The sequence below is a fragment of the Amyelois transitella genome, chromosome 9 (genome assembly GCF_032362555.1).
Source record: "Amyelois transitella isolate CPQ chromosome 9, ilAmyTran1.1, whole genome shotgun sequence".
Lineage (NCBI taxonomy): Eukaryota > Metazoa > Arthropoda > Insecta > Lepidoptera > Pyralidae > Amyelois > Amyelois transitella.
The window spans coordinates 9,750,182-9,764,892 of record NC_083512.1 but is presented as its reverse complement, the minus strand read 5'-3'; the positions used below and the strand labels follow the sequence as shown (position 1 = coordinate 9,764,892).

General features: G+C 35.5%; 1 protein-coding gene across 1 annotated transcript; it reads right to left on the bottom strand.

Annotated features, from left to right (window-relative positions):
• Window positions 1-3,798: 3,798 nt before the first annotated feature.
• On the bottom strand, window positions 3,799-14,166 carry LOC106142917 (uncharacterized). Its single transcript, XM_013344866.2, has 6 exons — window positions 14,092-14,166; window positions 11,851-11,896; window positions 10,170-10,321; window positions 6,620-6,712; window positions 5,027-5,130; window positions 3,799-4,544 (listed from the first exon to the last, which is right to left on the bottom strand). Exons 1-6 carry the CDS (start codon window positions 14,116-14,118, stop codon window positions 4,370-4,372), a joined length of 597 nt encoding a protein of 198 aa, XP_013200320.1. The 5' UTR covers window positions 14,119-14,166; the 3' UTR covers window positions 3,799-4,369.
• Window positions 14,167-14,711: the final 545 nt, after the last annotated feature.

Genomic DNA, 14,711 nt, shown 5'->3' with positions numbered 1-14,711 from the left:
GTTAAGCTTAATGATAGAATTGAAATTCATATAGTGACACGTTGCTAGCCCGTCGCCTAAATGAAGAATCTCAAGTTTATAAGCGTATCCCTTAGTCGACTTTTACGACATCCATGGGAAAGAGATGGAGTGGTCGTATGCTTTATTCTATTTGTGCCGGAAACCGCACGGCAGGAATTAATTAGAAATTCGTAATAATTCCAACTAAATTAACTGCGAAACTAATACATACCTATTTGTTGAATTTTATGACTTATTAAATTTAATGGGGACTCTACAATAATTATTCTTAATTATTTAAGTTAATTTGTCATACAAAAAAATATTTGTCACAGTACATATTCTACACATAATTTTTATTAGTTTTACAATTAAAAACATTGTAATGAATGTGATAAATAAATTTTCAATGTATGGAATTTTCAAAATGTGACGAATTAAGTGCGGGAAGTGAAGTTTTTACACGAAATGACCTCGTCAGCTTTAGCAGAGACTCAATAAGCAGGCTAAAATGAGACCACACTATCAAAAAATCAAATCAAAAATATTTTTATTTTCTCTCAAATATCAAGTAGTACCTAAATGCAATAGGTAAGAATATGAATATGAGAGACTGGCCAATAAGACTATCCATTATTACTATAGAAAATAACTAAATACAATCACAATAACAATTGTGTAGATATAATTTCTAGTAGCTGTGCCCGCGACTTCGTCCGCGTGGAATAGTTGTTTTGGGCATCATTAAAGCCCTTTAAAGTTAAATAATTTTCCCCGTTTTTTCACATATTCCATTATATATTTGCTTCTTATAGTTGCAGCGTGATGTTATAAAGCCTAAAGCCTTTCTCGATAAATGGTCTATTCAATGCAAAAATGATTTTTCAATTCGAACCAGTAGTTCCTGAGAGTAGCGTGTTTAAACAAACAAACTCTTCAGCTTTATAATATTAGTATAGATTACCAGATTACCGGCCAATATTTTCACAGCATGTGTATTATCTGAGCTTAATAAATGACTTGATGATGTTTATATATCTAAGTATGATACCTAGTTTAATTAAGAAAGGAAATGAAAAGAGCTTTAGTACCGGAAAGCTTCAATACAGCTTTCCGATTGCTAGACAGGTTTCATAGATACTTTCTGTTTCCCACAGCTGACATACATATGGTCACGTCTATATCCCTTGCGGGGTAGACAGAGCCAACAGTCTTGAAAGGACTGAATGGCCTCGTTCAGCTATTTGGCTTAATGATAGAATTGAGATTCAAATAGATAAATGTCATATGTGATAGATAAATATCCCAATGGCAATTAATAATATAGGTACATAAAAAAGAAAGTGAGTTTATTTGATACCTTTTTACGGGATAACTACTGAATGTATATAGGTATAATTTAGTCGAGTCTGGAGAAGGATATAGGGTATCATCACGGTAAAAATAGAGTTCCCGTAGTTGTAAAGAAAAACCAGTATTCTTAGTACCGTGGCGCTAAAGTCTTTTCTTTTTGTATTTTACATAATAATTCCTCCATAAATACAAAATGGGAAAATTTTATCAAATTCAGTGACGTAGTGGACTCAGTCAACCTGACTCAAACCAAGGAAGTCCTGGTATTTTCCCCGTGTGTCGAGAGTTTTATAGTTAAATTCTGTAAATACACGTGTTTAATAAGGTTATAAAATAAAAATATTACTCACCGACAGTTAATTTTGTCATTAGCAAATGAGGGAATATTATGCTTTGGTAAGTACATTTGAAGTACATCTATACTAATATTATAAAGCTGAAGAGTTTGTTTGCTTGAACGCGCTAATCATCGGAACTACTGGCCCGAATTGAAAAATTCTTTTTGCGTCGAATAGACTTTTTATCGAGGAAGGCTTTAGGCTATATAACATCACGCTGCAACTATAAGGAGAAAAGAAATAATGACAAATGTGAAAAAAGGGGAGAATTCATCCTCGAGGGTTTCAATGATGCCCATAATAACTATTCTACGCGGACGAAGTCGCGGGCACAGCTAGTAAAATATAATCAGAACATGTACATACAATCACGCGTTTATCTTACTGTCCATTCTACAGAGCCAAAAGTTTGAAAAGACTGAAATGCCATGTTAAGCTGTCAGCTTTTTGATGGAATTAAATTCAAATAGTGACTGGTTGCTAGTCAATAGCCTCAAAACTATTTTTTTTATTGCCTTTCTCTTATTTGACCTCAACAGTCTGCAGACCAGCATTCATTCATGTATTTTAATGTAAACAATGTGCATTCTTCTATGATAAAGATTTAAGAGATCTATATTTGTAAATTGACGTCCGATGAAAATGCTGCAGTATAGTTTGTTCCGCCGCTTCTTCTACACATGCACTTTGGAAGCTGTAGTAGTTATAATTTTTAACTAGATTTAAGTGATGTGACGTCAATAGGTGATACCTTGTATCAAATTTTGAAAATAAATCAATATTCTATTCTATTCGAAGGATTTTTTTTATTGGGTACATAATTTTTTTTTTTAAATAAATTACAAAATATAAAATTAAATGATTTATTAATGTCACATTTTATAGTTACTCATATGAACCATAAAACACGTTATTGCAATCAGATAATAATTGTACTAAGAAACATTATCAACATTAATACTTAATTAATGAAGTACAATGTAGTTACAAATAAGTAATTATGTTTTAATAAACAAAATAAGACCTTTATTACATAAAAAAATTAAATAATTTCACATACATACATGCATACATAAATCACACCTCTTTCCCGGAGGGTTAGGCAGAGACCACATTTTTCCATAATATGAAAATATTACACTTATAAAAAAATATGTCTGTCTGTGTTAACTTATGTTACGTTACACTTATTATTATTTTTATTTTATTTATTTCACATTTAATTTTCTATAATGATGACAGTTTTAAATTATTAAAAAATAAAAAATAAATATGTATTTATTTATTTATTAAAAACACTTAATGTACGTAAAATGTACAACAGGTGGACTTATTTACATTAGGTTGCATTCTCTGTCAGACGAACCTTTGCACCAAACCGAGATCAATAGAATATCAGTCAATTTTGAGTTCCTGAATATAATGTGTACTTAATGTAATTTAATTGAAACCTGAATTTTGATATTTGAAAGCACATATCACAAGATTGACGTACATTAAATTATTTACAAACCATATCGTTAACAGTGCCAGATTAATTAGTTGTAGGTACATCTTTCTTCTTTAGAATAGGACCAAACTATAACTGTATAATATATATGTTGTAGTAAAATACGATAAAGGGAAAGGCAATATAATATATTTGGTATTCTTTAGTAGGCGGTGGGCTAGCAACCTGTCACTGTTTGAATCTCAATTCCGATAAAAGCCTGCTACAGTTGAACGTGGCCTTTCAGTATTTTCGAGACAAAAACATCATTCAAAGACAAATGATTTTAGATACATAGATAGATAGACTCTTTATTGCACCATAAGAAAAAGAAAAACAGAAAAAAAAACACAGTTAAAGATTATGCCATCAAAAATGGCCATATTTCTTTATTCATGTAAATACAATAATTAATGACACAATCTTAATTATGTAACCTAACAAGTATGTAAATGAAGGAAGACTTTATTAATAGTTAATGATCTAAACAGACAGCTTGACTCATGACTTGTTTTACTATTAGACATACATACATATAATCACGTCTATATCCCTAGCGGGGTAGGCGAAACAAACAATCTTGAAAATAGGTACTGATAAGCCACGTTCAGCTGTTTGGCTTTAATTTGAGATTCAAATACTGATAGGGTTAGCCGTCCTACCTATTCTTTTTCTTTTAGTTCCAGGAACCGCACGGCACTATTACACAGCTTTGATTTTCCTTCTTATGTTAACACAATTATGTATTGCTTCTTTTCTCTTCTTCCACCTGGCTTTAGTCCCGCCATGATGAGGAGCCCGGGGTATGCCTTTGACTATGGACTCTGGATTGGGTGAGTCAGATTTTTCAAGAGGCGACTCCCATCAGGTAAACCTAACCCGTATCGGATCGATCATGGTACCTCCAATTGAATGTGTAGGTTTCCTCACGATGTTAGTAAGCATTAGTTATTCATTTAATTAAAATTTCAAAATTTTTGTTCATTATTATGAGACTTTTGAAACATCACTTAATACAATTGTCATATCTTTTGATTTTTACCACATCCATGGTAAAGATATCTAGTTGTTCTATTCTAAAGTGCTGTAAACCGCACGACACCCATTTAGTAAATCTACACTTAAAATAAATAACGCAATGTTATACACACAAAAACGTTTAATTTATTAATATTCATATCAAATTATCTTAAACAGGGGCTTTGTAATGGCAAACACAACACGAGGGCAATTCGGTTTCCATTTTCGCAGACCCACCCATCCCGTCGTCCACCACAAACTCGTACTTGGCTTGTTTCTGCCGGCAAAACGTTGTGATACCACCGAAACTAGGGAAATCCTTGAAGCATGATGTTTCTAATGCGCTGGAAATGCAAAAAAATGCCATTAATTATTTGTTGGTTACATATACCGTACATTAAATATACCCGCAAGCCTATAGACTTGATTATACATACATTTAATCAAGTCTTTTGGCTTGCGGGGTAGACAGGGCAACAGTCTTGAAAAAACTGATATAAAACGGTCAACTGTCTGGCTTGATGATGGAATTGAGATTCATATAGTTAGAGGCGAGCCCATCGCCTTTTTCCCGGAGGTATAGGCAAAGACTACATCTTTCCACTTGCCAAAATCTCTGCATACTTCCTATTTCACTTCATCCACATTCATAAGTCTCTTCATATCTCAGCTCTGACCTTTCGCCAGGAAGTCCTTATTACGTTCGTCTAAACTTTCCCACTCCGACCTTTCCTTCCACGTAACAAAAAAAATCACTATCCTATTTTTTGTTACCCGACTGCGACAAAAGGAGGGTTCTCCCTATTCATAGGGTTGGGACACTCACGTGCAAACTTCTATCCTAACTCTTTGTTGGAAGTTTTCCGTTGGCGCTTGGATAATGTGCCGCCAGTCACCCTCCTTAGTCTTAATGCTGTACAGCCGGTCGCTCTGAAACAGAATGGTCAGTCAGTTTTGTCATTCCCTCCAGTCAGTCACACAGTCCAAGAACGTGGTCACAAGCGGACGCAACCACGACTAACTCTAGAAGAATGTTTGTTAGTTTTGTTTGTAATATCTTTATTGCATAGAAATTTACACAGTAACAAGAAAATAGAAAGTACATAGTTATAAAGAATGATGATAAGTCAATAGTCTATTTGTCTGTGTGCTGTTACATCGTCATCACTTCATCACTATCATCACTACAAGTTCCCTTATATTCTCTGTCTGTATGTATGCCCTAATCTCAGAAAATTGTGTAAAGATATTGTTTAAAATGTTGAAAAGAGGGTTTTTTGAGGAAGGTTTCTATCTATAGAGGCAAATGAAGTCGGGACCGGTCGCTAGTTGCTAATATTTAAAAACAATTTATAAATAATACAGATACATATGAAACGCGCACGTAACGCGCCTTTTAGTATTGAAGTATTGTTTTATAATAATTGATTTTAAACTTTCACGATGCATTTTACTATTTTTAAAAAATACGGATACAATTAAACGCGCACGTAACGTACCTTTATTTAATTTCGGACGGCGAAAGTTAAAAATCATCACATTAAATTACAAATGGTCACGTCTATATCCCTTGCGGGGTAGACAGAGCCAACCGTCTTGAAAAGACTGAATGGCCACGTTCAGCTATTTGGCTTAATGATAGAATTGAGATTCAAATAATGACAGGTTGCTAGCCCATCGCCTAAAAAAGAATCCCAAGTTTGTAAGCCTATCCCTTAGTCGCCTATTACGACATCCATGGTTAAGAGGAGGAGTCCTATTCTATTTTGTATTGGTGCCGGGAAACCGCACCAGTTAAAATCAATTATTATAAAATTAAACTTCAAGGAAGAAAAATGCACGCATATTCTTTCACAACAAATAAGCATTCAATGACATGTTAATTATTTCGCCGAATTTGAGTTCCATTGTTATTTCAATGGCAATGTGTTTCCCCAGAACCATATTTACGTAACTTTGCAATATTTTCAAATATTTAAGATGTTTGTTACCTATTTCAAATTGTCAGATTTATCTTAGCATAATAATATAGATAGAGTATAGATACGCGACTTCGTCCGCATGGAAACCCTATCAATCCCGCGGGAACTCCGGGATAAAAATTAACCTATATGTTATTCTGGGTGAAGACCCATGAAATTTCATCGTAATCGGTTCAGTTGTTTTTGCGTGAAAGAGTAACAAACATCCATACTGACATACTCACAAACTTTCGCATTTATCTTATTAGTAGGATTTGTGTTTGTCTTATTAAAATAAAAGCCTACACCGCGAACATAAATCTTTCGTGATAATTCCACATATTCTCTGCTCTGGTTTGTAATGGTAAGAAAGTAAGTAAATAAATAAATATTAAAAAAAAAAGTCTATTACAATAAATACAATAAAGACCTTAATATCATTTTTAAGTGACTCTTACCCGAACTTCAGCATTGCAGTCATCGTTGTAATCATCGTCAGCCAGACGATTGACCACTTCCGTCTCCACTATTGACGGAAGCGGTGCTACTTTCTGGAAAGCAAAGAGTGTTGTAAACGTAGAAGCTCGTGAAGATCATAAGGATAAAGATTAAAAATAAATAAATATATACACAACAAATTACACAGATTGAGTTAGCCTCGAAGTAAGTTCGAAACTTGTGTTGCGAGATACTAACACAACGATACTATATTATATAAAAAATACTTATATAGATAAACATCCAAGACCCAGGCCAATCGGAGAAAGTTCAGTTCTCGTCATGCGCTGGCCGGGATTCGAACCCGGAACCTCCGGTGACACAGACAAGCGCACTACCGTTGCGCCACAGAGGCCGACAAAGATATGAATCTTAGGTCTCAGGTTTGATTTCCGGTAGTTGCAAAAAAGAATTAAGTACGAGTATGATCTTTTTTAAGGTACAAACAAGCATAAAGCAGTCAGTTACGTGATTTTCGCCAAAATTTAATGGAGAATTCTTCAGTTGATAGTGCTTTTGTCAATCTAGTTTATGTTTATATTATGTTAGGTTGACTAGAAGAGATTTCTTTAGCGATAAGTCCACCTTTGTGCCATCTCTATCTGCTTTGTGCTGTTTTGTATGTTTTACTGTTATAGTCAGGGGCGTATTTTAAGATTGCGCGCTCCGGGCTCCTGCAGCTTTCCGCCCTCAAAGAATGAAAGAAAACAAAAAAAAAAGTTATCGATTTTATATTTTACATTTTTTTTCTGTGGACAAAATTTTTGACAAATTCGTTTATTACATCGTCATAATCAATTTTATTTGTTAAATCGGCTTCGATGTTCAAAATTGCCAAATTATTAAGCCGTTCTTCGATAAGACGCGATCTTAAGTAGTTTTTTAACCGTTTGAGTAACGAAAATGAGCGTTCTGCACTACAATTCGTTACTGCAGTACAAAGAAATATGCGCAACGCAATTTCAATGTAAGGAAACGCCACTTTCAGATCCTTTTTATTAATTAATAAGTTTAGTTCGCGTAAACTTGTTTCAGTTTCTTGTCCCTGAGACGGCAAAAAATTCTTTAATAGTACATTCAGTCAGAAAAGTATCGGGAATGGATTATTTATTTATGGTTCCAAATTCAAATTTTTGTTTTTTTTGTTGTTGTTAGATTGGCACAACTGTTTTCCATTTTGGCGCGGAGTTTGAGTTGCATCTGTTGTTTACATTAAATACAGTGCTATTTTTATTTATATCATATCTAGTGTGTATTGCTAATTTCATAATGGATAAAAACATCGAACAAAGAGTTTGTCTTAAATTTTGCATTGCCAATGGAATATCGTGTTCGGAGTCACTGAAAATGTTACAGAAGGCTTACGGTGAATCGACTTTATCAAAAACTCGTGCTTATGAGTGGTACAAAGCGTTCAAAAGCGGTCGAGATGTGATGGAAGATTTGCCTCGCTCTGGTAGGCCATCAACGTCTGCAACTGAAGTTAACATCGCAAAAGTGAAGGAAATAGTGACTGAAAATCCTCATTCAACTTTGAGAGAGATAGCCACCGAACTTTCTGTATCTCACGAGTCGATCCGTACCATTTTAACTAATAATTTGGGTATGAAACATGTTGCCGCTCGGCTAGTCCCAAAAGACCTGAATTTTTTTCAAAAACTCAATCGCATGAGAGTCGCTGAAGACATGCTAGAACGAGTCAATTCCGACCCAACATTCATGAAACGCATTGTTACTGGTGACGAGACGTGGGTTTACGAGTTTGACATGCAAACTAGTCAACAAGCTTCGGAGTGGCGCCTTCCAACTGAACCGAAACCGAAAAAACCACGCCAAAGTCGTTCAAAAGTCAAAGTCATGTTGACTGTTTTCTTTGACTATCGCGGTGTTGTGCACTCGGAAGTCTTGCCGGAAGGTCAAACGGTAAATAAGGAATATTATTTGAGTGTTATGCGGCGTTTAAGAGAGCAAATCCGACGAAAAAGGCCAGATTTGTGGAAAGAAAATTCTTGGATTTTGCACCATGATAATGCACCTTCGCACAAGGCCATCATTGTGAACGAATTTTTAACCAAACACTCAACAAATACCATCGAGCAACCACCATATTCACCAGATATGGCTCCAGCCGACTTTTTTCTTTTTCCTAAACTCAAATTACCACTTCGTGGCACCCGTTTTCAATCGGTAGAAGACATAAAAGAGAATTCGCGGCGAGAACTGACCTCAATTCCGGAAACAGCGTTTAAAAAATGTTTTGATGATTGGATTATTCGTTGGCGTAAGTGTATGGTTTCTAAAGGAGAATATTTTGAAGGTGATAAAATAAATTTGGATGAATAACAAACAGTTTGTGTATTATTGATCTTTTCCTGCTACTTTCTTGACAGAGTAGTATGCATTCATCCTTTAAATCATCCGCAAGATCAGTAGGATAAGACTTTTGGAGTGATAATGCGTTCAATTTAATTTCCGCCTCAGATAGTGTACTTAAATTGGATAGAAATGCAAATTTTGCGGTTACAGCGTCATAGGATGTTTTACGCCTCCTTAACTCGCCCAACAATTGGTCGCATATTGGCAAAAAAGTATTCACTTTGAAATAGTCCCGTCCTTGTAAAATTGTGGCTCAGGGGCGTTCTAGGCTTAAGTCTGAAAATATTTTTTTTATTTTTTCAAACTTCCAAACCAAAGCCCTAGCCCTGGGCCGCCCCTCGCGGCCTGCCGCCCCGGGCTATAGCCCTTCTGGCCCTAGGGTAAATACACCCCTGGTTATAGTGCAATAAAGAGTTTTATCTATCGATCTTAGAAGAGAATAAACTCTTTCTCCTTTCCATACCGAGCTAATAATTACGTACGATTCTAAAGTCAAAATTATCTGGAATTAAAATCCATTGAGAGATGCCTAGCCCTCAAGAATAATCCCAAACGAACTCCCCCCTTGACCGACTTTTACAATCTCCACAGGAATAGAATCAATAAGCACACTAAGAATTTTCTCCACAGCTATTTTGTGTTGCACTAACTAACAATTTTCTCCACATTTTTTGTGTATACAAAAATATATTAACAGGTTTAAGGTGCCGTGTGGTTCCCGGCAGCAATACAAAAAATAATAGGACCACTCCATCTCTTTCCGACTACCAGAGGCGACTAAGGGATAGCCTTACAAACGTGGGATTCTTTTTTAAGCGATGGGTTAGCAACCTGTCACTATTTGAATCTCAATTATATCATTAAGCCAAATAGCTGAACGTGGCCATTCAGTCTTTTCAAGACTGTTGGCTCTGTCTACCCGCAAGGGAAATAGACGTGACCATATTGGCTGGTGAACTGAGATACAGGCTCTGCTTAGTTCAGACACCAGTCTCTCGCAATCTTTTGTTATATTCCTTACCTGTGATTGGTTTGTTTATACACTAACTATAAGATTGTAGAGAAAATAAAGAAATTTTTAAATTTTTTTTTTTTTTATTTTGAATATGTATGTTTGTAGGTTTAAATACTTGCCTTTCCTTCAAACATCTTGTTGTACCTTTCCTGGGGATAATTAGAGGGCGGCTCAAAGCAATAAGTGAGGTTCTTGCAGCTCTCTGGTACAATAGGAGGTTCATAGCCTTGTCTGCTGTTTACTGTAGGTCCCGGGTACACTATTTTGTCAGCTGAAAAATTATGAATCGTTTAATTTCGCTCTTTATTAGTTTAAGAAGACATATATGACCATAAAGTACACTCTGCGGGCACATATAATCACGTCTTAATCCCACACGGGGTAGATAGAGCAGTCTTAAAAGACTTAAAGACCACGTTCAGCTATTGGCTTTTTGTCTATAAGTTTATCATGTATTAAAATTGTGAACACCTTTTAAGTTTATACTGAAAAGGTGTTCACAATTATACTATGTGACTTCATTTATGTTCCGAATAAAATCTTTAGTTTCAGTGGAAAATTTCAAAATATTTGGTGGTCTATAGCTGTTTACAGTGACACATCATGGATTCATTCATTTTTTACACGTTCAGGTGTGTTTCTTTTTAGAACATTCATACATACATATAATCACGTCTATATCCCTTGCGAGGTAGATAGAGCCAACAATCTTGAAGGCCTCAGTGTTTAGGCCGTTGTCAAAATGGAGAAAATTGGAACCGACATATGTAGTATAAGTAGTAGTCGAAGTTATAAAATTAATAATCATATTCATACATACATACTAATCTTATTCATACATAATACATAATCACGTCTATATCCCTTGCGGGGTAGACAGAGCCAACAGTCTTGAAAAGACTGATAGGCCACGTTCAGCTTTTTGGCTTTAAGATAGAATTGAGACTCAAATAGTGATAGGTTGCTAGCCCATCGCCTAAAAGAAGAATCCCAAGTTTATAAGCCTATCCCTTAGTCGCCTTTTACGACATTCATGGGAAAAAGATGGAGTGGCCCTATTCATTTTTCTATTAGTGCCGGGAACCACACGGCACATCTTATTCACATCAATAACTATTACGAAGTGGACACAAAAGCAGACAATACGGAATACGATTTAAATAATCATTTATAGTGTGCGACCAATCATAATACCTTATTAAGCTATAATAACACAAGCATATGACCTTTGCTACTACAGTTAACTGTTGCGATGTGTCATAGCGTAATTAAAACTTTGTTTGCTTTTATTAACGACCGGTTTTGCCGGCGGTTTCATGTCCGTGAGTTTTACAGCCTGTGTGACGTTTTGATTGGTTTTATTGTATGTTTCTAGAAAGAAATAAGTGCCGTGTATTTCCTGGCACCGATAAAAAAGAAGAATAAAAGCACCCCTTGTCTTTGTCATGGATGGCGTAAAAGGCGGTTAAGGGATAGACTCATAAATTTGGGATTTTTCTTACAGGCGATGGGCTAGCAATCTGTCACTATTTGAATCTTAATTCTATCATTAAGCCAAATAGCTGAACGTGGCCATTCAGTCTTTACAAGACTGTTGGCTCTGTCTACCCCGCAAGGGATATAGACATGACCATTTGTATGTGTCTTCTTTTTTCACCCGATGGGCTAGCAACCTGTCACTGTTTGACGCTAAATTCTATCATTAAGCCAAACTGCTGAACGTGGCTTATCAGTCTTATCAAAACTGTTACCTCTGTCTACCCCGCTATTATATGTATGCATGTCAAATTTTGTACTCACATCTTGAATAAGCGCCATCTCCAGAATTGAAACTGCAAACGGAGACCTGAGTGAATATACAAAAACGTGAGCAAATACAGACATAAACAAGTGAATGCCGTAGTGGGTGGACAATGAAATGGCAAGGTCAGTGACTGATATGGGTTATAAAGACCACATGCAGACCTAATTACCTTAAATTGTTTATATACATACATACATATAGTCACGTCTATATCCCTTGCGGGGTAGACAGAGCCAACAGTCTTGAAAAGACTGAATGGCCACGTTCAGCTACTTGGCTTAATGATAGAATTGAGGTTCAAATAGTGACAGGTTGCTAGCCCATCGCCTAAAAAAGGATCCCAAATTTGTAAGTTATCCCTTAGTCGTTTTACGACATCCATGGGAAAGAGATGGAGTGGTCCTATACTTTTTTTTATTGGTGCCGGGAACCACACGGTAGTTTGTCGTTAATAAAAGCAAACAATTGTCTATATCCGTATTGTTTTTTAACAAAACTAACCGTAGAGAAAAGCACGTCTTTTTTTATTTTCTTATACATACATGCTTATTATGACGTCCGTTAGAAAGCGTCAGTGGTCGAATCGGTAAGTTGCCCGGTTAAAATGCTTGATGCGCAGAAGGGCACAGGTTCAAATCCAGCCTCGGCCAATGTAACAATAACTATTAATTCTAAGTTATGACCATTCGTTTGAATACTAATTGGTGCTCTTACGGTGAGGGAAAACATCGTGAGGAAACTTGCACATTCAGGCAACTGAATGTGTAACCATGATCGATCAAATACTGGTTCAGGTGTAGACCTGAAAAGGTTGCGAAGGTCACATGGAAGTCGCTTCGTGTAAAAACCTAACTCTTTCTGATTGGCCTGGGTCATAGATGTTTATCTATATAAGTATTTATTATAAAATATTGTACCATAGAGTTAGTATCTCGTAACACAAGTCTCGAACTTACTTCGAAGCTAAATCAATCTGTGTAATTTGTCCCGTATATATTTAATTCTTTATTTTCGAGACTGTTGGCTCTGGCTACCCTCAAGGGATATAGACGTGATTATATGTATTCATGTATGTATGTTACAAAAACACAGACTTACGGAATTAAGAAAATGGAGGTACTATTTCTTCCCAACATCCTTAATTTTAGTGCTTTATTTTATACGAGTTTACGTGATCCAATGCAATTTATGCTCTTTACGCGGTAAGAATATAAATAAGTAGGTAAACCAACGGTAATTCCCAGGTATTACATAGTTTTATTCAGCTCTTACAATAAAATAATTTAATGTTATTGTTTCCTTTTAACTTTTCTTCCATACTTTTCATGTCAATATTTAAACTTTAAAAATTTAACCGCCTCTTGTCACAGATAACTAAGAAACAGCGATAATCCTTCAATTCAACCTCTTGTTAAAAAACTTCTTGATGATAAACAGAAAAAACAGTGCGTTTATTAAAAAAAAAATGTTAAGTCCTTATGCGATGGGCTAGTAACCTGTCCTGTTACTATCTGAATTGGATCTCACTTCCAATATTGATCGTTAAAGTTACCTTTACAGCTAAGTGAATGCCGTGTGGTGCCCGGCACCAATATAAAAAAGAATAGAACCACTCCATCTCTTTTCCACTGATATCGTAAAAGGCGACTAAGGCATAGGCTTATAAACTTGGGATTCTTCTTATAGGCGATGGGCTAGCAACCTGTCACTTTTTGAATCTTAATTCTATCATTAAGCCTAACAGCTGAACGTGGCCTGTTAGACTTACAAGACTGCTTGCTGCCCGCAAGGGATATAGACGTGATTATATGAATGAATGAATGAATGCTGGCTTCATTTTCTCTGTAAGGGTGATTGACGTGATAGATAACTGAATGTAAATATACTAAAGGTCTGCAACCTTTCGAGGGTTCATAATAAATGAACATTGTTATCGAAATAGTAGTTCCAATTATCATACAAATGAAAGTATTGTATCATTTACTACGAGTAGTAACAAAGCAAATAAGACGCCGGGTCAACACAGTCAATTGATCTGTGTGGAATCAGAGGAAATTAAAAATTCACTCAATGAGATTTTTATTTTTATGATTTAAGATTTGTATTACATACAAATAATTTAATGATCTATTTTATGCGATCTCGTGCAAATTTACTGTCCAATTATGATAGATGAGAAAAGAATTCAGATTTTTCATTATTACAGTCTTTGAAGATTATTCCAAAAAAAAACTTACAATAAAAATGGCAATTCGCGTAAACATTATGGCGTTGTCACTTCAAATACACTCGTTCACTTCACTGATTCTTACCAGACTGGTGTGAATTGAGCCGCGCTTGGCTTATACCGGCTTTGCGCCTGCGCACAATGGTTTACATCCACTGGTTTTAAAAAACGCCGCGTTTCTATCAAATTAATTCAATTCGGCAACGAAAGTACGCCCGCGTGACACTAAAAATATCGATAATTTCCGTTCCCGCAGGAATTACAAGTATACTTTGTTAGTACAGATCTAAACCAAATAAGGAGACTAAGTACTAACTTTCAAATCTCTGTACAGTCAGGCAGTCATTACTGTCTTAGCGATAAATCTATGTTTCTCTTATTATTAGATAGATTATCGTTAGGAGGTCAAATCGTAATCATCACTACGTAGTATAACAAAGTCGCTCCCCGCGTCGGGCCCTATGTCTGTATGTATGTATGCTTAGATACGGATTTTAATGCACTATTTTTAATAAATAGAGTGATTAATAATGAGTGATTATTAAGTTTATATGTTCCAATGCTTACAAATAGTTTATGTATGGTTATAACGTTTGTATGTATCAGAGAACATATACTAATATGTTACAA

Coding starts and splice junctions, on each gene's coding strand:
- LOC106142917 (XM_013344866.2), bottom strand. CDS start 14,118: ATGTTTACGCGAATTGCCATTTTTATT. Junction 11,897..14,091: donor CGCGAATTGCCATTTTTATT/GTAAGTTTTTTT, acceptor ATATTCACTCAG/GTCTCCGTTTGCAGTTTCAA. Junction 10,322..11,850: donor AGATGGCGCTTATTCAAGAT/GTGAGTACAAAA, acceptor ATAATTTTTCAG/CTGACAAAATAGTGTACCCG.